At 36.5% G+C, this 27,629-nt stretch overlaps 1 protein-coding gene across 6 annotated transcripts in view; it reads right to left on the bottom strand.

Moving 5' to 3' along the window:
• SMAD4 (SMAD family member 4) overlaps positions 1 to 27,629 on the bottom strand; it is a 61,472-nt gene that overhangs the window by 13,747 nt on the left and 20,096 nt on the right. For 4 of the 6 annotated variants that reach the window (XM_053572045.1, XM_053572048.1, XM_053572046.1 and 1 more), the window contains 9 exons: positions 21,890 to 22,266; positions 20,753 to 20,927; positions 20,271 to 20,300; positions 14,147 to 14,359; positions 11,193 to 11,312; positions 10,980 to 11,096; positions 9,397 to 9,447; positions 4,622 to 4,805; positions 3,416 to 3,584 (listed from right to left, as the gene is read on the bottom strand). In XM_053572045.1, coding sequence (XP_053428020.1) covers positions 3,416 to 3,584; positions 4,622 to 4,805; positions 9,397 to 9,447; positions 10,980 to 11,096; positions 11,193 to 11,312; positions 14,147 to 14,359; positions 20,271 to 20,300; positions 20,753 to 20,927; positions 21,890 to 22,138 — 1,308 coding nt within the window. In that variant the 5' untranslated portion in view covers positions 22,139 to 22,266. Of the gene's footprint in view, positions 1 to 3,415; positions 3,585 to 4,614; positions 4,806 to 9,396; positions 9,448 to 10,979; positions 11,097 to 11,192; positions 11,313 to 14,146; positions 14,360 to 20,270; positions 20,301 to 20,752; positions 20,928 to 21,889; positions 22,267 to 27,629 lie in introns of those variants that run through there. The other 2 variants (XM_053572050.1, XM_053572049.1) reach the window with 2 other exon arrangements.

Raw genomic sequence — 27,629 nt, 5'->3', positions numbered from 1 at the left:
TCATAAGGGCAATTCAAAGTAACCAAAGGCTTTAAATATTCTTTTTGACTCAGACCTAAAAACAATTTCTGAACTGGTGACACTGCTAAGCTAATTTCTTTCTTTTTCTTTTGTATTTGTTACTATTTAAAGAATGTAGACATTTTTAAATGTCAGGGACCACCAACCACATTTCTAAAAACAATTGCTGCCTATGTTTTGACACTTGGAAAGACTTAATTCCTTCAAAATGTTGCCCTGAGTATTTCAAATTCTGCCTGAAAAATATGAGACCTGAGCTAATTTCTGCTTAAATTTAACCATGTTTCCTGTGATTACTCTCTGAAGTTGTAACAAACCAGGAAATAGTAATCCAGAAAGAGAAATGGTACTGTTGGTACTCTGGGCACCTAAACATAAGACTGCATTAAGGACATGCTAAGTAACATGGCCTAGAAAAATCACAATCCAGGAATCACAACATGAGGTAACTGGGAATAAATTTAAGGGAGATTCATAATACCCTTCACACTACCTCTCTGGTGGTTTAGAAGCAATGTCCCTGGCCCCCTTCCCCTAGCATATATGTGATCAAAAACAAATCCAAATTAATATCATCAAAATTTGCATATCAAAATCACCATAATAAGATTCTATTATACTTCACATCCATTAGGATGGCTAAAATAAAAGAGACAAATAGTAACAAATGTTGATGGATGAGAAAGTAAAGAAATTAGAACGCTCACATACTGCTAGTAGGAATGTAAAATGGTGCAGCCATTTTGGAAAACAGTCTCAGTTTCTCAGAATGTGACACATAAAGCTACCTTACAATCCAGCAATCGTACTATGTACTCAAAAGAAATGAAAACATATGACCACCCAAATACTTATATACGAATGTTCACAGCAGTACCATTCGTAATGTAACCAAATAGCTGGCTACCATAACGCAGTGGTTAGCACACTGGCCCCACGCACCATGGGCGGCGGGTTCTAGTCTAGCCCCTGGGACTCGTAAACAACAATAACACAAAAAAAATAATGTAGACAAAAAGTGGAAATCCTTGTCCATCTACTGAGAAATGGATAAACAAAATATGATACATAACGTAGCTATTCAGCCATAAAAAGAAATGATGTACTGACATTGCTATACGGATGAGCGGTTATTTCCTCATGGCAGAGAAATCTAAGCAATGTAAATTAGGCTTTAAGCAACCTGCGGACTTCAACTCAATGTCCACAAAAGATAAAGTTCCCCTACTTCCTAACTAAATATATAAGACCTGGTTCTGAGATGTGAATCCCAGCTGCCAGACTAGGGCAAAACTGCTCTTTAGGGAGAAGCCAATGACAGGGAAGAGAAAACTAAAATAAATCAATTCTCTCAAAATAAACCTGGCAATAAATACGTAACAGACTACAAAGCATATACATGTAAGAAAACTCAATGCCATTAGAAATAACAACACACAAGTAACCAAATATAAAAGTTCCTTATGGGAAAATCAAAAATATAAATAATTTCCACCTCTCAGAGACAATTCCTGGTGAGACACTGTACATATCATTACTTATATATAAACAAACACAAATATCTATGACATTATTTAACAAAAATGGGATCATATCCTAAGCCAACTTTTCTATACTATATTGCCAATAAATGTAATTTAATATTTTGCTATTCTGTTGTTCTAACAGATCAAATCTGTAACTGATGCTCTATCTCCAAAAATTTTAACAAGGAATTCCTGTTAATTGTTAGGTGTAATAAACAGCTTTGTGATTATGTTTTTCAGAACTTTTTTTTTTTTTTTGTAGAGACATAGTCTCACTTTATGGCCCTCGGTAGAGTGCCGTGGCCTCACACAGCTCACAGCAACCTCCAACTCCTGGGCTTAAGCGATTCTCTTGCCTCGGCCTCCCGAGTAGCTGGGACTACAGGCGCCCGCCACAACGCCCATCTATTTTTTTGGTTGCAGTTTGGCCGGGGGGTGGGGGTTTGAACCCGCCACCCTCGGTATATGGGGCCGGCGCCTTACGGACTGAGCCATAGGCACCACCCCGTTTTTCAGAAGTCTTTATGGATTTGAGATTCACACAGGAGTATTTTATGAGTGAATATGTTTGGAATTTGTTTTGAATTACTCCAGGAAAATAAAACTAAGAGAAGAAACACATTAAAGGTTGGTAATATGGTGGTAATTGTTGAAGCCAGATAATGGGCACATGGGAATCTATTATTTTCTTTATACCTTTGAAAGTATCTCTGAAAGTTTCGAATTAAAAAAAAAAAGTCCCCGTATCCTTTAACTAAACTTCAACTGAAAAGGAGATACTACGTTTGCTGCTGAAAGGCAATCAAGCAATTCCATTTTTGAGACACTATCTAGCTATATAATCTGTAGCCTAAGCAATTTCCTGGGAATAAAGGAAGAGGTACAGTTAATTCCACTGATCTACAATAGCTGACAATGAAGATGTTTAGGATGACTGAAAATCCTGCAATTAAAAATATGTTTAGAGGCTGTCTAATTACAACTATCTTTGCCTTTTTTTTTTTTTTTTTTGTGGTTTTTGGCCCGGGCTGGGTTTGAACCCGCCACCTCCGGCATATGGGACCGGCGCCCTACTCCTTGAGCCACAGGCGCTGCCCAACTATCTTTGTCTTTCAAAAACAGTATACATTGGGCGGCGCCTGTGGCTCAGTGAGCAGGGCGCCGGCCCCATATACCGAGGGTGGCGGGTTCAAACCCGGCCCCGGCCAGACTGCAACAAAAAAATAGCCGGGCGTTGTGGCGGATGCCTGTGGTCCCAGCTACTCGGGAGGCTGAGGCAGGAGAATCGCCTAAGCCCAGGAGTTGGAGGTTGCTGTGAGCTGTGTGACGCCACGGCACTCTACCGAGGGCAATAAAGTGAAACTCTGTCTCTACAAAAAAATATTTAAAAAAAAAAAAAACCAGTATACATTATAGAGTAAAACTGAAATGAGTTGAATATACAATAATTAGTGAAAAATATTTCAGTTTTTTCAGGTTCTTAATTTGAGAAGCTATTAATTTTGGAATTCCATTTCATAAAATCTAAAAATCGGCTAACATGAAATTCCAAAGTCTGATTTTTACAAATTTCATGTCAAATGAATACAAGTTTGGACATTTCACTCAAAATTTTTAACAGCTTATTTATTACTTTAACATTTAACAAATTTGCTAATAAAACACTAGGGTAGAAAGGCAATCACAAAACCAGGTAACTGATCATGTCAATAAACATTCCCAGGAAGTGTGTTTTACATTCAAATGCAACTTCTGATAATTTACTTGATATATAAGGTATTTTTCTATTTTTCCACTTCCATTTTAATTCTTTAAACAACAAATAGCGCTTTCCAAATCTAGAATCTTCATATAAAATTGTAACTCACCTTTATGTATGCACTTGGGTAGATCTTATGGACAGCATCTCCAGGTGCGCGCCCAGCTTCTCTGTCTAAGTAGTAACTCTGTACAAAGACTGCGTGGTCACTAAGGCACCTGACCCAAACATCACCTTCACCTTTACATTCCAACTGCACACCTTTGCCTATATGCAACCTTATGAAGAAAAAAGGAAATACATTTCACCTTGCTAAGTATTTTTAAACTGAATTCTCATTTAACCCTCATAATTCAGTAAGATTAAGTACTATTACGCATTGCTTATTCTCATTACTCAGAATAAGTAGCCTCATTCTTTAGCTAAGGAAACTAGGGTTTATAGCTACACTGTCCAAACTGATAGCCACTAGTAACATGCACAAGTTGTATTTTAAGTGCTCAATAGCTATGTGTGGCTAGTCACTAATGAACTGAATGGTGCGGATATAAATCATTTCATCATAGAAAAGTCTATTAGCCAGCACTCTTAGGGAGTAATTTGCAAAAGTCAACACAGCAAATGATAGAGCCAAGATTACGTGCTTACACATACATGTCCTTAAAGAGTTGAGATCACATAGTAGCTAAAATTGTGTTTTCCTGTAATATTTTATCCTAAGCACTTCTATAAATTATTAACATTTTAATGGCTACATAAAAAATGAAAGTTTATTATAAAAAAATTAATCACTTCCTTTTTATTACCAATTTTCAACATTATAAATAACATTTTCAGAAATAAAGTTCTCATTTTTTTATATTATTTCCTTTCAGTAGATTTGTAGAAATAATGTATGATTGGAGAAAATAAAAATTAATTTTTGAAGGAGAACCAGGCCTTAAAGCCATGTGTGGCTTTCTGGATCCTTAAGGGCAAACTTTTGACTGAATCCAAACTTTTGACTTTGAAGTGTGGATTCATTTAGGAGGCTGCACTTGGGGATGGGCAGGGCCACATGTAGCAGGGAAGGCCACAGGTTCCCTACTACCCCTGGACCTCACTAACTTTAAAAAGGCCATCTTTTATTCTTATAAATTAAACAACAAACATCTATAATTAAAATGGAACGCTTGTAAGTTCTGAATTTTCAAGATGATCTTTATTTCTTTATATTTAAAAACTTATATAATGTACATTATAAAATATAGCCTTAAATAAAGACAATGTACTATACTCAATTTTCGAAATGACTATCTGACTATATAATCAATACCTTGCTCTCTCAATGGCTTCTGTCCTGTGGACATTGGAGAGTTGACCCAAACAAAAGCGATCTCCTCCTGAAGGGTCCACGTATCCATCAACAGTAACAATAGGGCAGCTTGAAGGAACCTTAAATGTCTCTCCTACCTGAACATCCATTTCAAAGTAAGCAATAGAACACCAATATTCAGGAGCTATAGGAAATAAATAAGAACATCCACCCATGAGAGAAAGATATAAAACTTTCACTTTCACGCCACAAGACAAAGTTTCTCCTAAAAGAAGGGGTGAAGATTAGGGAGAGGGAAATGAAAAGCACCCGAAGAACTAGATTATAATGATACTGCATTAAAAAGTAAGAATTTCCATGCCTTCTATTTTCCAGCTCAGTACTTAGCATTGTTCTTTAAAATCATTTTTAAAATCTGGCATTTGATTCTTTCCTCAAAGGATCAAGTCAAGGGAGAATTTAAAGAACAGAAGTAATCAGAATCTAAAATAATTTCACAGTGTTTCATTTGACTGCACATATTCTCCTGTTAGTATGAACTTTCATTTTTTTTTAAATATGATGACCCTAAGATATATTTCAGTTGTGTGCTCTTGAATAACATTAATCCATGGCATATTTTTATAGATTCCTAATTGAGAGATAGAGCATAAACAAGTGAGCTATCCCAGGCCCTAAGTCAAGATTAATTATACTCTATACACAGATGTTGAACACATGTATTCCCAATTGTCTCTAGGGTGAAAGGTCATTTGTCCCGTCTGTAAATATATGGCCATCACAAGAGATATTTTTAGTGAAATCGGTTCATATTAACTAATACAATTTCAACTTTGAAGATGTATTTAGTGTATTCACTTGAACAATAAATGATTTAAAATAATGGGAAAAAAGAGGAACTACTTGGTTTGGTTTGAAAATACAGTTGATCAAATACTTTCAATATTTGTTTAAATATGTCAATTATATATTATTTGGTTTTTCTTTTTTAACTCATTTAAAGGTATCTACAGAGTATCTAGGAATCATTCCAGGCACTGTTACGCAATAGCAGAAAACAAAACAGCTACTGTCTCAATCACAGAGGTGCAGGGCAAACAAGCAAACTGATTTACAAGTTAACTCAGATCATGACAAAGAATGTGAATAAAATGAAACAAGGTGTAGAACAGATTATTAGGAAGAACACTTCAGACTGGATGTTGGGGGACATCCTAACTGGAAAAGTAAGACTTGAAAAACCTTTTGTCTATGTGAAACTTCAGAAAGGAAAGCAAAAGCAAAGACCCTAAGCATAGAAATGGGTTTGACATTTTTAAGAAAAAGAAAAAAAGCAAGGCTAGTGCCATTTATTAGAGAATGAAAAGGAGAGTGGTACAATTTTGTCTGCATTCATCTGCATCTTAATGTGCTATACATAAACTTTAAATTAGAGTTTGAAGCAGTAAAACTTTCAACAATCTCAATGGGTTTCAACAAACCCATCAAAAAGCCTAGATCTTTTCAGACTAAATGCAAGTTCTTAAGCAGAGAAATATCATAACTTGGGTCAAATTTTAAAAGAAATACTGAGTAGAAACAAAGATGAATTGGTGAGGAGGATGATACAGGAATGGAAGCTCTCTTAACAGAGAGACTAGTTACAATATTCTTACAACAGATCAAGAGGAGAAATGAACAGGAACAGCTATGAGGTTAAAAATCCTCAGTGCCCCGTGCCCCCTAAGTGGCCACAGCCAAAGATTGACTAGGTTCTAACCTCCTGGCCCTATTAAAGGCATATTTGCAGAGATAATCTTCTGCAACCAACTGGACAAAGACCTTTTCACAGTCATCCTCACCATTGTGTCATTTCCTTATTCTACTCAAAACCAGAGGCTTTTAGTACCACCTCTTCAGGAGGCTGAGATGGGAGGATTACTTGAGCCCAGAAGTTTGAATCCAGCCTGGAAGTAACAAGATCCCATCTTTTGGGGAAAAAAACAAAACAAAACAACAATAACAAAAAAAGGCAGGCTTTAATGTGAATGCATGCTACTATATTTACATATCCTCAACTAGTTAAGATTATTCCTTATAAACCATCAGGAGCTGTTAGGCCTAAACATCAGTGCTACCATGAGTAGAATAAAGTAAATCTATCAAGAAGCCAAAGGCAATTGCTCAATTCAAAAATGAGTCCATGGCTGGAGACGGTGGCTCACATCTATAATCTTAGCCCTCTGGGAGGCCAAGGTAGGTGGACTGCCTGACCTCAGGAGGTCAAGACCAGCCTGAGCAAGAGCAAGACCCTGTCTCTAAAAAAAGCCAAGAACTGTGGCAGGTGCCTGTAGCTACTTGGGAGGCTGAGGCAAGAGAATCCTGAGCCCAAGAGTTTGAGGTTGCTGTGAGTTAGGATACCACAGCAGTCTACCCCAGGGTGCGAGAGTGAGACTGTCTAAAAAAAAAAGAAAAAGTCCAAATGACTATAGCTAAATGGCGCTTTTCCTACTCCCACCCCTATGATTGCATCCAGGGAAAGTCTTTCTTCAGAGCCCTGATTACTCTTGCTCCTAAAGACCATCTCCTACTAAGCCATATGAACACTGAGACTCCTAATTTGCTAGGAGCCACTTTTGACTCTCAGGGATGCTGCTAGCAAAAATTCTCATTCTTTAGCCTTTAGCCTTTTATCACAATTTATTCACACACAAATTAAGGTCCTGATATAATGATTCCCTTTATGTAATCTCAAAAATAAGTAAAACCAAACTACTAAATAAGATTGTTTAGGAATGCATTCATCGCTTTAAAAAAGAAAAAAAAGAAAAAGACATCTATAAAACGCAGGATAGTGGGGCAGCACCTGTGGCTCAAAGGAGTAAGGGCGCTGGCCCCATATGCCAGAGGTGGCGGGTTCAAACCCAGACCAGGCCAAAAACTGCAAAAAAAAAAAAAAAAGCAGGATAGTGGTTACCTCTGGGAAAAAGTGAGTAAAAGGTTTTGACTTCAGTGAAATTAGACTGTACACTGATATCATATACTTCTCTGTATATTACATTTCTAATGAAATGTTTATGAAAAGGCATGACCCACAAAAAAATGTTTAAAATCACAAATACACAATCTAACATACAGTATATGGAAAATCCACCAAAGACAATAATTTAAACTAGTAATATGTATAGCTTAAAAAATACTTCTGCCCCCACCAGCACTTTCTCCTGACCAAAACAATTATTTGCCTCCTAAATCAGGAAAAAATTGTGTTACATTATTACATCTACTGCTAGTGAGATGTAAAACTGGTTCTTCTACTCTGATGCTGCCATTGCAAAGTAATGTAGTCTAAAAATTCTGCAAATCTCTCAAACTGAAATATAAGAAGAGTTACAAACACAAAGACTTTGCCCTGAACTTTTTTCTAAACATGTAGAAGAAAACGGAAACTAACACAAATAACAGAACACTAACTACCCAACAAAAATCATGTGGATCTACTTGAGATAAGTTACTCTTTAAATAATCATTATGGGCACAATACATATATTTTTTCAAATATCTTACTGTAACCAATTTTAGTCAATTTGTAAATGATATTATTTGTGCTATAGTTTGTGATATTTAAATTGGGCATGATTTTTATCTCATATATTAATATATTTACATATAAAGGAGGAATTACATGAATTTGCTTCAAAATAATATAGATGGGAGAAAGAAGGTGAGAATAAGAATGAAATAAAATTGGCCATTAGTTCCTAATAGCTGAAACTGAGAAATGGGTACAATGGGAGGATTTCTTATACTATTATACTTATGTTTAAAATTCCTCATGATAATTTTTAATTAGAAAGAAAACTGAGTCTTATGGTTACAAAAAAATTAAGGTGATTAGCTGAAGTAGTCTGTGTCTTTTTAAGCTAAGAAAAACAGATAAGAAAGAATAGAGGGAAAATTCAAAATCCTATGTTTGGGTTTTATTTTCAAATGTTTTCTATAGTTTCATAATTATATTCAAACTCTGGCCTCATAGCACAGTGGTTATGGCATCGGCCACATGCACCCAAGGCTGGTGGATTTGAACCCAGATGGGCCAGCTAAACAACAACAACTGCAACAAAAAAATAGCCGAGCATTGTGGCAGGTGCCTGTAGTCCCAGCTACTTGGGAGGCTGAGGCAAGAGAATCTCTTAAGCCCAAGAGATTGAGGTTGCTGTGAGCTGTGATGCCATGCACTCTACCAAGGGCGACATAGTGAAGCTGTCTCAAAAAAAAAAAAAAAAAAAAAGGAAAGAAAAAATTATATATAAACTTTGAAATGGAAAAGCTACTTTGCTGTTTACTCTTTTGAACACAATTTAAGTTTTTAAATTCCAGTCAACTGCAGATTCCTGATTTGCTCTTCTAAGACAGATACAATGAATTATTTTTTTCAGCATCTACCTAAGATTCTTGCCTAAGAATCTAAGCTACAGTTTTATAGCTCTCCTATAAAACCTACTTTTATTCTGCTAATTATTTACTCAATGCTGAAGTCAGCATTTCCATACTTTATATTTTAGCTGAACACATAGTTCTTGTCTTCTCTTTCAGAGATAGTTACAATAAATCAAATATAGACCGTCTATGTGTAACTATTATCAGCTACTCTTAAATTGTTAACTCATGTCATAATGACTATTATACTTATCTTAGAAAGTAAGTTGCCCTGTAATTAATTATATTAAAACTTATATATGTTCCAGTCATGAACAAAATCCATACACCGGAAATCAATTTTGAAATAAACTTACCAGGGTGATTAGAAATGGGAGGCTGGAATGCAAGCTCATTGTGAACTGGCCCTAAAGAAAAGACAATAAAAACCCCATTTTTAAATTTATTAAAAGTTTTCCAGTGCTAAAACTTTTAATAAACCCCACTTAAATATAACTATCATACCTTAGTTGTTTAGAACAAACTCACATAATGTCTAAGAACTTGAAAGCTCAGTTGAGATTACTTTGTAAGTACAATAAACAAATACTCCTGAATTACTTTTGTGTATATATTTTTTTTTGTTGTTGCAGTTTGGCCGGGACTGGGTTTGAACCTGCCACCCTCGGCATATGGGGCCGGCGCCCTACTCACTGTACTCACTGAGCCACAGGCACCGCCCAACTTTTGTGTATATTTAATAACTAATATTTTAGCACTATGTGCCAAGTGCAATTAAGCAATTTACAAATGGTTTTACATGCAGTATTTAATGCAGATTATAAATAATTAATGTAACATGTAATACAATATAATTTATAATGTAGTATGTAATAATTTAAATTTTTAGGTCTATTCTAAAAACAAGTGCTTATGTTTACTAAATTAAGGATGTTTATGTAATGGAACAGTAGCTAACAAAATTTAAAGCTTATTGTGTGTTAAGACATCATTACACTTATCACATAAATTATTCCATTTACTTCTCACAACACCCCCTGAGGTAGATATTACTATTATACTTTTTAGGTTAAATAACTTGCCAAAGGTCACATGGCTATTTAAATGCTCAAACTCAGCATTCTTAACCACTACGCTGACTCAGGCAGCCATTAAAAAGTATATTCTCTTAAGATATGGAACAATAGTAACATAACTGAAAAAAAGGACGTTATATATAATATACATATAGTATGAACCCCACCCCCAATTAATATATATTCATTTATATGACTGGAAGGAGAATGACAAAATATTAGAAGTGAACATCTCTGGGTGGTGGGATTCTGGGTAATTTTATTATTTTTACTTTTTATACTTTTCAAGTATTCCTTGGTACTACTATTGATCTTATAAGGAGAAGAAAGGGATTTTACATATATGAAAGATTTACACTCTTGATTTTCCTAAGTCAAATGAACAGTGTTCCTATTCTACCTGAAACTATAGGCTATCTACAGGGTATCTTTCCCAATCATCCCTGCACAGAGTACTGACAGACTGAACATCTGAGTATCTATGGTACAGTGAATACGATGATGAGGGAACCCTTGAGAACTCAGCACTCAAGGGATTTCAATCCGTTATGTGTGAATATACAAGATACACATGAGATCTAAGAATATACAAAGCAAACAAACAAATGAATGGAAATCAATGTGGTGTTAATGAAACATTAGCAGCAGAGAAATAAATGTATTTAGTAAACAACGCTCCTCTAAAGAAGGCATGATAACATTATGAAAAAATAACACTATTGATAAAAAATGCTAAAAAGCATTAATTATTTAATGAAACAAAATTGTAGGATGAATAAAAGATGTAAAACTTTTTTAAAAAAATAGAAAGAAAATAAAGTTCTACAAAAGAAAAAGCCCTTACAACAAAAACAAGAGCTTACAGTAATGTCCGGGATGGGGCGGCATAGGCGGGTGGTGCTGAAGATGGCCGTTTTGGTGGTGAGGCAAATTAGGTGTGTATGGTGCAGTCCTACTTCCAGTCCAGGTGGTAGTGCTGTCTAAAAATTAAGGCCCACATGGATTAATTTGCTTTTATAAAGGCTGCCTATTTTTTTTCTCAACTATTTAAAAGATTTTAAAAAGCATGCACATACTATGATGGTAAGTAGCTGGCTGACCAGTAAATCCATTCTGCTGCTGTCCTGGCTGAGGCCCTGATGCTATCTGCAACAGTCCTTCACTATGGCTGCCTGCTAGTATACTAGCAGGCTGACCTAGAGGAACAAGAAGACATTAATATGGCACATTTAGAGATGCAATCCTATGATTATACTTAATAAATGAAGGACCAATTACACTGGACAATGCAAACTATAAAGATGGGTAAAAAGCAGTAACTTCCTCAGAGCACATCAGTTCACCACTGGCCACTCCATCCAGCTATCTATGGACCTTTCTTTTTAGGAACTCAAAAATCCAGGCTCAAGAAAATGCTGAAAACTGGAAAGCTAATCATTATCAGCACTGGTACTGATAATAGCGGAATGCTAAGGTTTGATAAAAGAAAAGCAGAGCAGAAAGGTATTTTAAATAGGATGTGATAGGGAAGGTGAGGAAATTAAAAAGATAAAGCTCTATTGTCTAATCAATATAGCAGCATTAAGTGGTTAAAGACAAATGAAAAAACACCCAGTCTAACTTTAAAATTTTTCTACATGCTCTTATAAACCAAGAATCATGTCTTTTCCAAAGCAACGTATTTCCAGATTTACACAAAATTAGTTGCCCTCTCTGTATGTAATATACCAGAAGGACTAAGTTTCCTCTAGCCTCTATTCAAAGAGACCATTCTGTGATATTGCTTACTTTCTTACACTTTAAAGGCTTTTTTTAAGTCAAAAAAGTTTGATTTCTTAAAGCAAACATTAACTAAATCAATCATTTATCCCGTTTGAAAAGCACTAAATTTCATAATTCTTTGTCACTGGGATCACCTCTTTCTTTTCTCATCTAAATGGGAGTATAATCAGATGAAAAAGAATAAATGTCACCAATGCTGAAAGTATCATGGAAAAGGAACACTTTACTTTTCTCTACAAACTAAATTTCCTTAAAGCTAAGACTGTAAAACCAAAAGCTAAAGAGGAAACTTCACTACTCCCCAAATTATTTATTTGTAAAGACGATGTGTTTAGCAACCTCCCTTCCTACTCATTCCTCCAATCCTGCAAGTATCTTTAAAGGTTAATTACATTTTTTCTTTTTAAAAATTCTACATATTCCTAGGTAACTTACAAAAAAACAAAAAACCTGTCACTACACAGAAGAAGTGATTTTAAATTACAGTTACTTAGAAAGAAACTAATAAAGATATTCAGGTGACATACGAACATTAATTATAAAGTGGCCCATTGGAGTTATCTGTATTGAGTATGTTCATTACATAATTCCAAGCACTTAACATAAACAATACAACTAACCAACTCATGGATAACAGTTTTCCAATTCGTCTATTTTGGTCCAATTCCCTTTCTTTGATTTAATTCTATCAATACCCTTAAGGGAACATTTTGCCACAAGCTCTAAAATTTACAGTATTTGCACTATTCAATTGTGCATATCTAATCCCAAAAATATCAAGACAAAATTAGCTGCATTTCATTTATATCACTTTTTCTGGTCTTTGAAAAGAAGTCAGCCCCAAGGAACAGAACAGTCAAAATGAAGTCACTTTGGAATTCAATCTCCACAAAATACAAAAGGGTAGATTATCTGTACTCTAGCACTAATCTACGCTCAAGTGGCTGTAATGTATCTTCTTTTATTTTCCATCACTACCCATTGTGTGTCAACCATATTACCAAACTAGTAAATAAAAAGCAGACAAATGATTAAGGGTCCAGATTCTACAGTGCTTATCCTGCATGACCCGCTTAGAATATGCTGTCCATGGTGACAGAGATTTGCATCTTTTACATAGCAAACCAAAAAGATACTGCTTTAAAGTTGTGAAATGAATTAATAAGGGAGAATTTTGGTATACTTGAAACTTCACAATTACGGAAATAAGTCCCCCATTACTCTAAAGATAAAATTTCTACACTGAATCTGATCTAACATTAAAGTAAATAGAATAATGGTCACTTTGGTTGCAACTAACAAAGTATGAGTTCAGATCTATCAAAAATCTATTGCTGATATGGATTTAGATATAATTCCCTTAGTAACCACATACAACTGACACCATACATATATCAAGACAATGCTCTGTGACTCGAAGAAAAAGAAAAGAGAGAAAAGCCACATCACTTGCCAAACAGCAAACTGTCTGACCTTTGGTGACTGGGAAAATAAATAGCAGTACCAACAGAACCAGATCAACATGATCAGGCTCTAAAAAACCTGAACCTAACAGCCCTCTGATTCCTATTCCATTTCGAAAGAGAAGAACCCTCTTGAAACAGATTTATTTGAAAAGATAAGTATGTTTTAAAAAGAAAAATATAGAATTTAGCTTAATATCCAAGTTAACTAAAAGACTTAATGTCTATCTTGAAGGATATATAACAAGTTTATCAAGATCTCTTTTTCTAAGTTTGCATAATGAGAAAATGAGGTGACTACTACAATGTACTATAAATGAAATGCAGCTAATTTTGTCTTGATATTTTTGGGGTTAGATATGCACAATTGAATAGTGCAAATACTGAAAAGTTGCAAATCCATTAACACTAATCTTTATAAACACTTTGGTTCAAAAAACTACTTGTTAACTACTTAAATATTTCTCTAAAATATATCTGAGAACTTAAGCTTATTTCTGCATATAATAGTACAGTACAAATTAGATCACTAATTTAAATCAATATGATAATCAAAATCATTACTTAAGTTTCAAGTTATTATACATCAACATAAGAACCTTGAAATAGATTATAAATGTCATTTTTCCTAGGACGAACCCAAATATCTACTTAATATTGTTTACCTATGAAAGATAACATAGCGTTCTTTTTACTTACTTGGAGTTTTCCTCCAAGCAACTACATATAGTATGCAATGAATGGGAAAATACAACTTGCTGACTACATCTGATTCCAGAACTCACTTGTGGAAGCCACAGGAATGTTGGGAAAGTTGGTGGTGCTGGTAGCATTTGAATCAGATGGGGCTAACAGAGCTGGGGTGCTGTATGTCTCTGTTGACGCACGATTACTTGGTGGATGCTGGATGGTTTGAATTGAATGTCCTTCAGTGGATAACGATGGCTGTCCCTCAAAATCATGAACATATTCATCCTTTACCAACATATTTTGTGGAGCTATATAGAAAATTAAACATTTTAAATTTTTATAAGCTTCTATTTCCAGAAAAAATTCTTGTAACACCTAAAATCAACTAAAATATGAATAACTCTAATGCAGACTTTAAACTTATTATTTTAAAAGCATACTATTATACTCTATCAGCAAAAGTCAATTTCTTAGAGATAACAGCATCAGATATATTTTTTATAAATCAATATGATTTCCAAATTTAAAGCTACACTATATTCCAATAGCTAATAAACCCAGAAGAATAACCACCCAAATATACAACATGTACATAACATGAAGGAAGTGAAAAGCGAATGGCTGGAAAAATGTTTATACAGATGACAAGATCAAGTATTCAGTTCAAACTGAAGTTTAACACCTAGTTATAACATTTTGCTAATTACACTCTGTGGAGAGATGAAGAGGATCTGATAGCTCTCCAATTCTAGGATCTAGAATTACTAACAAAATTAGATTCCAGCTGACAGAGTATAACACCTTTCCATTAACAAACTAGGAAATGGCTTGTTTTGTTGTATGAAAACTGTATGTTACTTCCCTGTCTAGAACCTCCCCCTATGTTTTGGGGCTATTGGTTTAGAGTTTGCTTTTTATCTTTAGCTAAGAACCCTTCATTGCTTCTAATAATCCACTAAACTCTAGTATCAGGTTCTTAGAGCAGTCAATTAACAGTATACTAAAAGACATTTTTCTATTAAGAACCAGCATATCTATCTTTGGAAAAAAAATTATTATATGTAAATGTCAATTAGTTACATGGCTATTTTTTATTGAGACTATTTCAAAGCAGTAAGAATAATCTAGTGTTCAAATTTCTATGTACAATCAAACCGTTTTCATGCATCAAAAGTCACAAAGATGCTGATATTTTTAAGACCCATAAATTCCACTCCAAAGAATTTCTCTTTAGATAATGATATGGAAACAAAAAGATAATCAAAAGGACACTTAACGTATCATTATATCTCAGTAAAAAACTGAACCAAACCATTTATCATTAATGCTGGCCAAATTATAAAAATAATACAAAGAAAAAAATTGTTTGGGAGCATGAAGTGGGTATGTCTGCATTTATTTATTTATATTTATTTATTTTTTTGAGACAGAGTCTTACTATATCGCCCTGGATAAAGTGCCGTGGCATCACAGCTCACAGCAACCTCAACTCTTGGGCTTAAAGTGATTCTCTTGCCTCAGCCTCCCAAGTAGCTGGGACTACAGGCACCCACCAGAACACCCAGCTATTTTTTGGTTATAGTTGTCATTGTTGTTTGGCAGCCCCAGGCTGGATTCAAACCCACCAGCTCCGGTGTATGTGGTTGGCACCCTAGCGGCTGAGCTACAGGCATGAAGTCATGTCTGCATTATTCAGCCTTTTATTGCACCCTTCAACAGAGATCAGTGATTTTCTTCATATGTATTGTGACACCTCTAATTAATTTGTGGACATGTTAGGCTTTTTGTTCCTATAGTGACTAGAACTTCTAGCCAATATACTGGTATTGCTAGCTGATCTGAAGATGTATCTTGTCCACCTGATACTCATTGCTTCTGCTTTTTAGTGGACTCTTCAGCATAACAGGCAATCATAATTATCTCCAAGTGCCAATTATATGCTGCTTATAAATAGTTATAATTCAAATTTTTCTTGCCTATATATATAGTGGCCAAACTTGTGGAATTTCTATCAGTCTATGGGTCTCTGTAATCAAATAACCTAAAATATGTGTTTCTTAGGTAAAACTGAAAGTATCAACAAGGATAAAAATACATTTGGCAATATATTTTTGCCAAAAGAAAAAAAGTCACAAAACACTATTATACATTATGCTCATATGCATTTTTTAAAAAATCATACTATAACTAAAAATGCAAGGTACAGAAGTGTGCACAGTATGCTTTTCTGCATAAGAATGGAAGAAAATAATACATGTATTCTTTGCATAAAGAAACCCTGGAAGAAAACACCAGAACAAAAGTGATTACCTCAGGTGGGGGAGAATGGAGACAGGGATGGGAGCACTTCTTTTCACTGTATACATTTTTTTTTTTTTAAGGCAGAAAAGTATTTATCATACAAACAGAAATCATTATAAAGTACAAATTTTAGGCTAATATCACAGACATCACCAAACACAAATAACTTCATTTTTAAAATTTTTATTATTGTCTCAGGTTAATTTGAGAGTACAAAGAATTAGATTACCATTTTTGCATTTGTGAGGTAGAGTACCTCTTATATTTGTGCCCCACCCTAACGTTATGCTCATTAAGTGGGAGCACAATTTTTATAGTATTTTGATTTATGCACCATCTACTGCCTATTCAAAAAAATAAAATTTAAAAATACAATATATGTATTTTTTAAGTCCAGAAAAGCAGACACTAAACCATTAAGTATTTCTCTTTACGGTCTAATATTTGACAAATTCATTCACTGAGAAAGTATTTCTTGAACACCTATGTTCTAGGTACTACTCTAGTACTTGGGATATATCAGTAAACAAAATAAATTTGTTTATTTTTGTTTATAAAATTCCTGCCCTCATGGAACTTACAGTCTTGTTTTTCTACTGTTTAAATATCTAACAGCACACATTACTCCAGTTCCCCTGCCTAATCCTGGGTAAGTTCCTTGACCTGCAGGCACAAGTCTCCCCACCTGGTAAAGTGCAGATAATCCCACCTATCACGCAGAAGTATTGAGAATGATGACTTGGTACTCATAAAACATTTAGCTCAGTACCTGACAAACAATGAACACTCAGTAAGTGTCAGCTGTTATTATTTAACCATTATTTCTAAGGTAGAAATATATACAGTGCTTGTAAAATGTTCCATAAGGGGTAAAAAAGAAAATGTACTCTCTATACGTGACAAAAAAGCTAAAGCCTCTAGACCCACCCTAGGTCTCTGTTCTTTATCACCACCAGCAGGCAGGTCACAGCACTTGCCTGATGGTATTATCACTCTCTTATGATTTACTTACTTTTTCTCTCCTCTATTACATTATGAGCTCTCTAGAGTAAACATGCTGTATTATCTTAGCATCTCTGGAATCTCACACAGTATCAGGCAATACATGCTCATCAAATATTTGTTAAAATGAATACATAGATCAACGTGGTCAAGGAAAAATTTCATGAAGAGAGATGAAATAAGGCCAGAAATGATTAACAGCTCAACTCAAAAGTAAAGGAACTTTTCCATTTTCTTAACTTCTAGAGACCTGGTCTTATTTCTTTGTCCGAATCTAGAAAGAACTATGAGAAACATCTGTTGTTATCTGGGTTTTGAAGTAAGTCTCTGAAAACTGCCTTTATATAACCACCTCTAGGGGGATCCACTAGGCTGAACACAGCCCTAGAGTCAAGGAAGAGAGGCTATCAACCCATACAATCCCATCAATAGCAAGTACTCAGAACAGGAGTAATTTTAGGAGGGAGCTGATGAGCATTTGAGAATTTGGACCCCCACCCCTGCACAGTGCCTCCATAGGGAGATCCTACCTTTTTCTTTTTTGAGACAGGGGCTTCCTCTGTTGCCCAGGCTGTAGGGCAGTTCACTGCAGCCTCAAATTTTTGGGCTCAAGTGAGCCTCCTATCTCAGCCTCCAGAGGATCTGGGACTACAGGTGCCTACCACCATGCTCCACTAATTTTTCTATTTTTGATAGAGACAGAATCTTGCTATGTTGCTCAGGCTGGTCTAAAACTCCTGGCCTCAAGTGATCCTCACACCTCCACCTCCCAAAATGCCAGGATTACAGTCATGAGACACCTTGCCCAACCTGCACAAAGATTCTAATATAGTTATCCCTACCATCTCCCAACCCCTGATATCCACTGAGTCAAACACTTCAATTCTGCAAAAACATGGATTCAGAATGGTAAAGGTCTGAACGGTGTTTACTTTCCAAAATAAAAAAAAAAGTGACATGATATCAATGTCTATAGGTCAAAGGGCGGAGCTTTAACCAAACTGCTATTAATAACCCATACTTTTCAGAAACCTACTTATCATTAACAAGTACCAAAAGGTACTGGCATCATCTTCGATATTAGTGACATGAAAGAAAAATAGAATAAAAACAAGTAAATTTCCATGCTTTTCCTAAATTTTAAGGTCACATGGTATTTCTGACACAGTCTAAAACTGCAGAACTTTAGGTGCCAAGCTACTAATTTCCCTCCAGAAAATCAGCACATCTTTCAAGGTAATAGTGGTTCCTTATCAATTTCTCTTCAAATGAATCAGATCTTACAGAAATTTTAGTTCATGAACAAGTTCTAAGTAACAAAGCTAAATATTTAATAGAACTCTGTTCTCAAATACTACACTAAAAAAATAAAAACACCCCTTTGTGTTTCATTTTTTCACCTCAAAACACTTTTTAAAAATTGAATTAGATTAGTTAAGATGGGCGTATACTTTAAAGTAGGCTTGATTTATTAACTCAAAATGTAACAAGATTTTAAAAAATACTAATAAATGTAATTTTAAATCATTCTCAACATTATCATTCTTAAAAATAAATTAGGCTGGGCGGCGCCTGTGGCTCAAGGAGTAGGGCGCCGGTCCCATATGCCAGAGGTGGCGGGTTCAAACCTAGCCCTGGCCAAAAACCAAAAAATAAATAAATAAATAAATAAATTAGGCTGAAATGAAAAAATACAATGCTAGTATTATTAAAAGATATGTTGTACATAATTCCAAACTAGCAAACATTATGGGTGCTTAACACCAATTTTAAAAATTGGCTGTGAGACTGTCTTCAAAATAGCCAGTTCTTAGCAATTTAAAAATATTCTACTTTAGGGCGGCGCCTGTGGCTCAGTTGGTACGGTGCCGGCCCCATATACCGAGGGTGGCGGGTTCAAGCCCGGCCCCGGCTGAACTGCAACAAAAAAATAGCCGGGCGTTGTGGCGGTCGCCTGTAGTCCCAGCTACTCGGGAGGCTGAGGCAAGAGAATCGCTTAAGCCTAGGAGTTGGAGGTTGCTGTGAGCTGTGTGATGCCACGGCACTCTACCGAGGGCCATAAAGTAAGACTCTGTCTCCACAAAAAAAAAAAAAATATATTCTACTTTATATTTATGTTTGTGGCATACTCCTCTATCACATTTCTTAGACTATTTAAGTTCATAAATTGCAGTTCAAATCCAAACAGCCTATTTATTTTTTTAGAGATAGGGTCTCAATGCTAGAGAGCAGTGGCATGATCACAGCTCACCACAGCTTCGAACTCCTGGGCTCAGCCTGGGTACCTGGGACTTCAGAGGTAGGCCATCATGCCCAGTTAATTTATAATTTTTTGAGAAGACAGTGTGTCTTGCTACACAGTCAGTATTATAACCTCCATTTTATAAATGAGAAAATTGAAGCTTAAAATAACTAATGTGGCCATGGCATACATCAGAGAAAGAACTGAACCTAGGTATAATTTAAGGCCTGTGACTCACTATGTTGCCCAGGGTGATCTCGAACTCCTGGACTCAAGTGACCCTCCCATCTCAACCTCCCAAAGTAGAAGGATTACAAGAACCTGCCTGGCCCCCAATAGCCTATTAAAATCTAGTTTGGGTTTTGGTGTTTTTTTCCAGGGTTTTCTGAAACAGGGTCTTGCTCTGTCACTCAAAGCTAGAGTACAGTGGTGTGATTATAGCTCACTGAAACCTCAAACTCCTGTTTGAGCAATCCTCCCCACCTCAGCCTCCCAAAGTGTAAATCCAGTTTTAAATGCTGATGTATGCCCCCCAAAACTGTACATTTCCAAAGAAGTAGGTTTTTTTCTTGTTCATTACTGGCACCCACACAAACTAATTCTAGGTCAACAAAAAAACAGAGAGGATAGGATAAAAGAAAATAAAAAAAGTTATTTAAAAACAGATTACCTACCATTATTTTGCAGTGTTAATCCTGAGAGATCTTAATTTTTGAAAGGGAAAAAAATAAACATGAATTATTACCATGAAAATATTTTCAATTACATTTAAAATTGTACATCAATTACATTTAAAATTGTAAGTCAGAGATTACAAAATTTCACCATTTCAATTTGGGAAAAATGGCACACATGCTACCTAACAATACATAAACTTAAGTATTCGAATCTATAATGCTTTCCATCTTATTTTTCAAAAACAATGCTCTAAGTGGGTAAAACATCAACCATATAATACTTCGTTTTAGCAATTAAAATACAAGTTTTTTCCAAGTTCAAATTTAAATACAGGTACTTACTTAAAAATGTCTGATTCTGTAATCTTATTTGAAGTTCTAGGCTAACTCTAAATTTATAATTTAACTAAGAAAAATTAAAATACTATTGCAATCTTTTTCCCTTTATGTTTCAAAGGATCAAAGCAAAGTTGACTTACCGATCCCAGGTGACACAACTCGTTCATAGTGATATGGATTCACACAGACACTATCACATTTTAAGTCAAAGGCATACTGACAATATTTAACATGTTTTAGTTCATTTTTGTGAAGATCAGGCCACCTCCAGAGACGGGCATAAATCACATGAGGAAATCCTTTCCGACCAGCCACCTGGGAAAAACAAACAAGCATCGGTTATCTGTTAGACATTATTTATGTTCTCATTTAAGCCTCACAACCCTACAAAGTCAGTATTATAACCCCAATTTCATAATGAGAAAATTAAAGCTTAAAGTAACTAACCTGGCTATCCTCAGAGATAGAACTGAACCTAGGTATAATTTTAAGGTCTGTAGTCAGGTTTTAAAACTGCAACAAGAATCTGTTGTAGAAACTAGCTAAAATTTAGATATGAAATTTGAAAATCTAATGACATAAGATTTCTGTAAGTTTCCTTAAGCCCCGGAAATGTGTTATGCAGTTCCACATGAAAAACGTGACCAGTGAAACCTTTGGTATTAGTGAAATATGATACCAGATTTCTGTATAATAAAAGGAAAGGTATTTTTTTTAAGAAATGTTAATGCATACCTCTATTTCGTTGTTTATTTATTTATTTTTATTGTTGGGGATTCATTGAGGGTACAATAAACCAGGTTATACTATTGCATTTGTTAGGTAAAGTCCCTCTTGCAATCGTGTCTTGCCCCCAAAAGGTGGGGCGCACACCAAGGCCCCACCTCCTCCCTCCTTCCCTCTCTCTGCTCTAAAGGAAAAGGTATTAATTTAGTTGTGTCAATGTACATACAACACCAAAAAAAGAAAAACAGCTACAAAAATGAATTCCAAATTGCTAAAGGCAGTTCTCTCAGAATGTGGGTTTTCTTCTGATTTTATTTTTATTTTCCAAATTTTCTTTATTGAACTTATTTTTGAGTCAGAACATTAAAAAACTTTTAAGAACTATCTTTTGCACACTATTCCACATACTCCCATAGTGCATACTGGTATAGGATGTACAGTATCTGAAGAGATGGAGCACACATTAAATTATTCCTTACTTGAGAGGAAACAACAACTTTTTAAAATCTGCCACCACAGAAGGCATAGAAAAACTCTATTGTAAGACTAACCTGAAGCCTTCCATCCAATGTTCTCTGTATGGTAACACATTTACTAGGATGAGCTCCATTTGTAGTTATAGCTGTTATTAAAGAATCCAATTCATCTTTTTTCTCCTTCAGCTTCTTTACCAAACTCTCAATTGCTCTTTTTGCAAATGTTTCACTCTCTCCACCTTGTCTATGGCACATCAAACTATGCACAATGCTCAGACAGGCATCATTACTTGTTGGTGTATTCGTAATAGACATATTGTCCATTTGTTCAAGTCAAGTTTTTTCTTTTAAATCGAACGTCTCCAATTTCCAGAGCAAATTTTATCTTTTGGAGGCAGTAAAACAACAGCTAATGTTGTGATGAAAATTATGAGACATGTATTCAGGATAACCTTTAAGAAAAAAAATGAAACAGATATGAGAACACGCTTCACAAAGTAGATTCAATTACTTGGAAAAAGACAAAATTACTCCAGTTAAGCCAAAGACTCAATGCACATAATTAAAATTCAATGCTTAAAGTTTAAAAGTAATCAATTAAAATGTTGCTATTTTGACATTCTGAAAATACTGAGGTTAGGTCTTCTCATTATCACAGAGGCACGCTCAATCAAGTATTATTGACTATGCTAGCCACCCTCATGTAAAAACTTAACAAGACTTTAAAACTTACTTATAAGGATACCCACTTTATAAAGTATGCTTGATTAACAACTGGATTTGTAAGTCTATCACTAATATACACCGCCATCATCTGGTACAAAATGCTACATAGCAGTTAACAGCCATCTCTATTAAGAGAACACTGACAATAATATTAGGTTATTAAGTATGAAATGTCCAATTTCCTTAAGTATTAAGTTTGCCAGATACTATCTCTGACATTTCACTTTGACACTTCCTGTTTATTTTTATCATGAAGGCACATCCAGTCTTACAAATGCATGTTTTAACTTGTTATTATCTTTTAAATTTTTTACAGCAATTTTTATGAAACCACAATAAGTCAAAAATCTGTGCTATATTGGCTCAGCACCTGTAGCTCAGCAGCTAGGGTGCCAGCCACATACATGGGGGCTAGCGGGTTTGAACCCGGCCCAAGCCTGCCAAACAACAATGACAACTACAACAAAAAAACAGCCGGGCACTGTGGTGGGAGCCTGTAGTCCCAGCTACTTGGGAGGCTGAGGCAAAAGAATCACTTAAGCCCAAGAGTTTGAGGTTGCTGTGAGCTGTGACACCGTGGCACTCTACTGAGAGCTACACAGTGAGACTGTCTCAAAAAAAAAAAGGAGGGGGAGGTAATGAAAATGTGATTGCCTGGGACTTACAGAAGTAGTACTAGATGCCAGAATTCAATGAAAACATAAATTCTGAGAAAAAAATAAAATAAAGGCTGAGCGCCTGTAGCTCAGCAGCTAGAGTGCCGGTGGATAACAATGAGTTGAAAGCTGTAGTGGAAGCAAATTCATCTCAACCTGTGCGTGAGTTAGCAGCAAGGTTTGAAATTACACATACTATTCCAACAATACTGAACCATCTGAAACAAATCAGCAAGGTAAAGGAGCTGAATAGATGGATTCTGCATGAATTAAATGAACATCAAAAGAGAAATCATCTGGAAGCTTGCCTTTCTTTGCTGTCATGACATAAAAGGGAACCATTTCTACATCCATGTTGTTACATGTGATGAAAAATGCATTCCTTCCAACAATTGCAAGCATTTGGCACAATGACTGGATAAAGATGGAGGACTGAAACACAGTCCAAAACCAAATATTCACCCAAAAAAGCTAATGGTGTCTGGTGGTCGGGCGCTGGTTTTACCCACTACAGCTTTATGAAACCTGGTCAATTACAGCAGACGTCTACTGCAACCAAGTGGACAAAATTATGAGGATGCTTGTGATTAACCAGGCAAGATAGGTAAATAAAGACAGGTCAATCCTCTTGCAAGACAACACTCAACCATATCGCACAAACAACGCTGGTCAAACTACAGTTAGAGTTGGAAACTCCCTGTCATCCACTATATTCACTGGATCTTGCATCAAATGCCTACCACTTCTTCAGGCTTTGAACCACTTCTTGTAAGGAAAAATATTTGATTCTCAAGCTGTGGAAAACACCTTTCACGAGTTCATTGCCACTAGCTCTCCAGGCTTCTTTGCTGTTAGCATGTATCAGCTACCATTAAGATGTCAAAACTGTAAAGACAGGGTGGGCAGGTGGCTCACACTTATAATCCTAGCACTCTGGGAAGCTGTGGTGGGTGGATGGTCTGATTTTAGGAGTTCGAGACCACCCTGAGCAAGAGCAAAAACCTGTCTCTTACTAAAAACAGAAAAACTACCCAGGTTAAGGCCTGTCCCAGCTACTTAGTAGGCTGAGGCAAGAGGACTGCCTGAGCCTAGGAGCTTGAGGTTGTTATAAGCCATAGCACTTTACCGAGGGTGACCGAGTGAGACTATATTAAAAAAAAAAAAAACTGTATTGATAATTCATGTGCATACTTTAATTATACTGCCTCTTGTTTGAGGTATAATCACAAAACATTTGATTCGAAATCGGATATATCGTATTTAATGACCTAATAAAAACCCCAATTTAGAAAGGGACAAAAGAATTCTAATAGATGATTTCTCCAAAGATAATGGCCAATAAACACATGAAGATGCTCAACATTAGTTATTAAGGAAATGCAAATCAAAACCACAATGAGGCTAGCCAGCATGATGGCTCATGCCTGTAATCCCAGTACTTTGGGAGGCCATGGCAGGAGAATTGCTTGAGCCCAGGAATTTGAGACTAGTCTGAGCAATGTAGTATGACCCTTGTTTCTAAAAACAAAATTAAAAATTAGCTGGATATAAGTGGCATGCACATGTAGTCCTCCTAATCTGGAAGACTACTTGAGCCCAAGACCTTGAACTGCAGTGAGATATGATGACACTACTCAACTCTAACCCAAGCAACACAGTAAGACCCTGTCTCATAAAAACAAACAAAATCCACAATGATATACCACTCCATATGCACTTGGATAGATAAATAAAAAAGACAACAAGTATGAAGGAGGAAGGAGAGAAATTGGAACCCTGGTATATTACTGGTAGGATTACAAAATGGCATAGCCACTTTGGAAAACAATCTGACAATTATACATAGGTCATTATTAAAGTTCTGAGATAGATATGTTATGGTCCATTATTTTACTTCCAAGAAACAGAGTCAACAGCATCCTTTGTGATTCACCCATGCAAGTTTTAACTTGCTTCACTTATGGGTATTGTTGGGAGGGCTTCATTTATATCCATCTTCATGGAGTTCATGTGTCCTGATTTTTGTGTATCTCAAAACTTTCATAATGACCCATGTACAAGATGTTAAATAGTTACCTCATGACCTAGCAATTCCAATCTTTACAGTGCTACCCAAGAGAAATGAAATCCTATGCCCACCCAAAAACATGTACATAAATGTCTATAGCAGCATTTTTGCCAATAGCCAAAAAGTAGATACAACCCAGATGGCCATCAAATGATGAATGTATAAATAAAATAAAATTCCAAACAGCGGAATATTATTCAACCATAAAAAGAATTTAGTACTGATACATGTTGCACCACTGATAAACCTGGAAAACATACAATAAGAAACCAGTCACATAGTCAGATCTTGTAAAATCCCATTTATACGAAATACACAGGAATGGCAAATCCAGAGAGGCAGAAAGTAGATGAGTGGTTGCTAGATGCTGTTAGGGGAAAGGGAATGAGGAATAACTGCTAGTAAGTATGGGGTTTCTTTGGAGGTAATGAAAATATCCTAAAGTTGACACTGGTGATGGCTGCACAACTCTGTGACTATGTTAAAATCCACTGAGCTATACACTTTTTAAAAGTGAATTTTATGGTTTCTGAATTATAAATAAATAAAGCTGTAATTCAAAAAGAAAACACTCAATTCTTCAAAAGATTTTACCTATGAAAGCAGCAGGGTAAATTTTCTTCCAAAAATATTAAACTACAGAAAAGGAATATTAATGTAGAATCCATTCAACATGTAGTAAACTAAAGTAACTTATCTAACCTTAAGAACCTACACGGAAAAGAAAAGGAGATGAGCCTAAGAACAAACAAGACAAAACAGCGTTGGAGTGGGAGGTGGAGCAAGATGGTGGCCGAGTAACAGCTTCCCTGCAACTGGGCACGGTGAGTCTGGGGAGATAAAGACTCCAGGCATCCTTGGCTGGTGGAATCTGCCTATGATCATCCCTTTGAGGATACAGGGAGTCAGCAAGGGACTTCTGAACCCCAAGAGGAGGACAAAAGCAGTGGAAAACTAGCAAGTGGTTACGTGTGTTAGATCAACCTAATCCCGCCGGCAGTCATAAGCACAAACAGCAGTGAGACTGCAAACCGGAAAGGCCTTATCTGTGAACTGTTTCAGTGTTTTTGGACTTGGCACTCAGTTGAACTGCCTTGGGGACAGCTTGAGCAGGAGTGCGGAGAACTTTGGGCATTGTCTAGGGCCCCAGACTGAGCCGCTAAGCTGAACGGAGCTAATAGTGTTCGGCTATGGGCCGCAGGGAGCAATTCTGAGAGAACTGCCCTGGCAAGTTCCACCCTCAGAATAGCAAAGCAAGGATTGGGCAGGAGATAGTAACCTAGTGACTGAGCAGCCTAAAGGCGGAGACTGAGCTGCCTTACAGCCTTAACCCACAGGGCCAGAGTGAGACCCATTTTGGCACAATGGAGCCTCGGTGTGTTGCCCTGCATTGAGTTGCCGTGGCGTCACAGCTCATAGCAACCTCAAACTCCTGTGCTTGGTGCCAGCCAGACCTCCATAAGCGCTGCACCACGATGCCCCACATGCGCCCGCCGGGCTGCCGCATGCCCTGACCAGGAACTGTGGGAGCCACGCAACCCTGCGTCCTCCCTCCCATACCCTCCCTGCCTCCACACTGGCCCGCTTATCTGGCCAGGGACTCTGGTAGCCGCATGCCCTCCGGAGCCCTCCATGCCTCTGCACAGAGCCCTTCTCCTGGTCAGAGACTGCTGGAGCCTTGGGCTCTCTGTGCAAAAGTTGCTGGGCGCCAAGCACTCCCAGAACCATGCGCACCACCTCCCGCCCTGTTGCTTGATCCAGGTGTGTCACACTCCAGAGCTGCTTCCACAACCAGAACTCCCTGGTTGGGGCAGCCCCACAGGAACTACACAGGGCCACTCCCTACAAAGATCCAGCAACAAAAGAGTGATCCCGCTGAGGTCTAATCTTGGAGAGACACCTCCCCAACTCTGAGGACAGCCAGAGGCAACAGTAAAAAACAAACACGAGGTGAAATCAACAGAAAAACTCTGGCAATATGAATAATCAGAGTAGATCAACTCCCCCAAGGATCAATGCGGCAGACACAACACAAGATCCCATGCACAAACAAATAGCTGAGATGTCAGAAATTGAATTCAGGATCTGGATAGCAAATAAGATCGAATTAGAATTCCAAAAGTTATCTCAAGAATTCAACGGATTCAAAGACCAACTGACAAAAGATTTTGACACATTGAGACAAGAAGTTGCAGCCCTCAAAGATCTGAGAAACACAGTAGAATCCCTCAGTAACAGAATGGAGCAAGCAGAAGAAAGGATTTCTGACATTGAAGACAAAGCTTTCGAATGCTCCCAAACTCTCAAAGAGGAAGAGAAAACGAGGGCAAAAACAGATCACTCTCTCAGAGAGCTCTGGGATAAT

This window comes from Nycticebus coucang, chromosome 19, assembly GCF_027406575.1.
Source record: "Nycticebus coucang isolate mNycCou1 chromosome 19, mNycCou1.pri, whole genome shotgun sequence".
Taxonomy (NCBI): Eukaryota; Metazoa; Chordata; class Mammalia; order Primates; family Lorisidae; genus Nycticebus; species Nycticebus coucang.
Note: the sequence above shows the minus strand (reverse complement) of the source record. Positions and strands in the feature narration are given on the sequence as shown.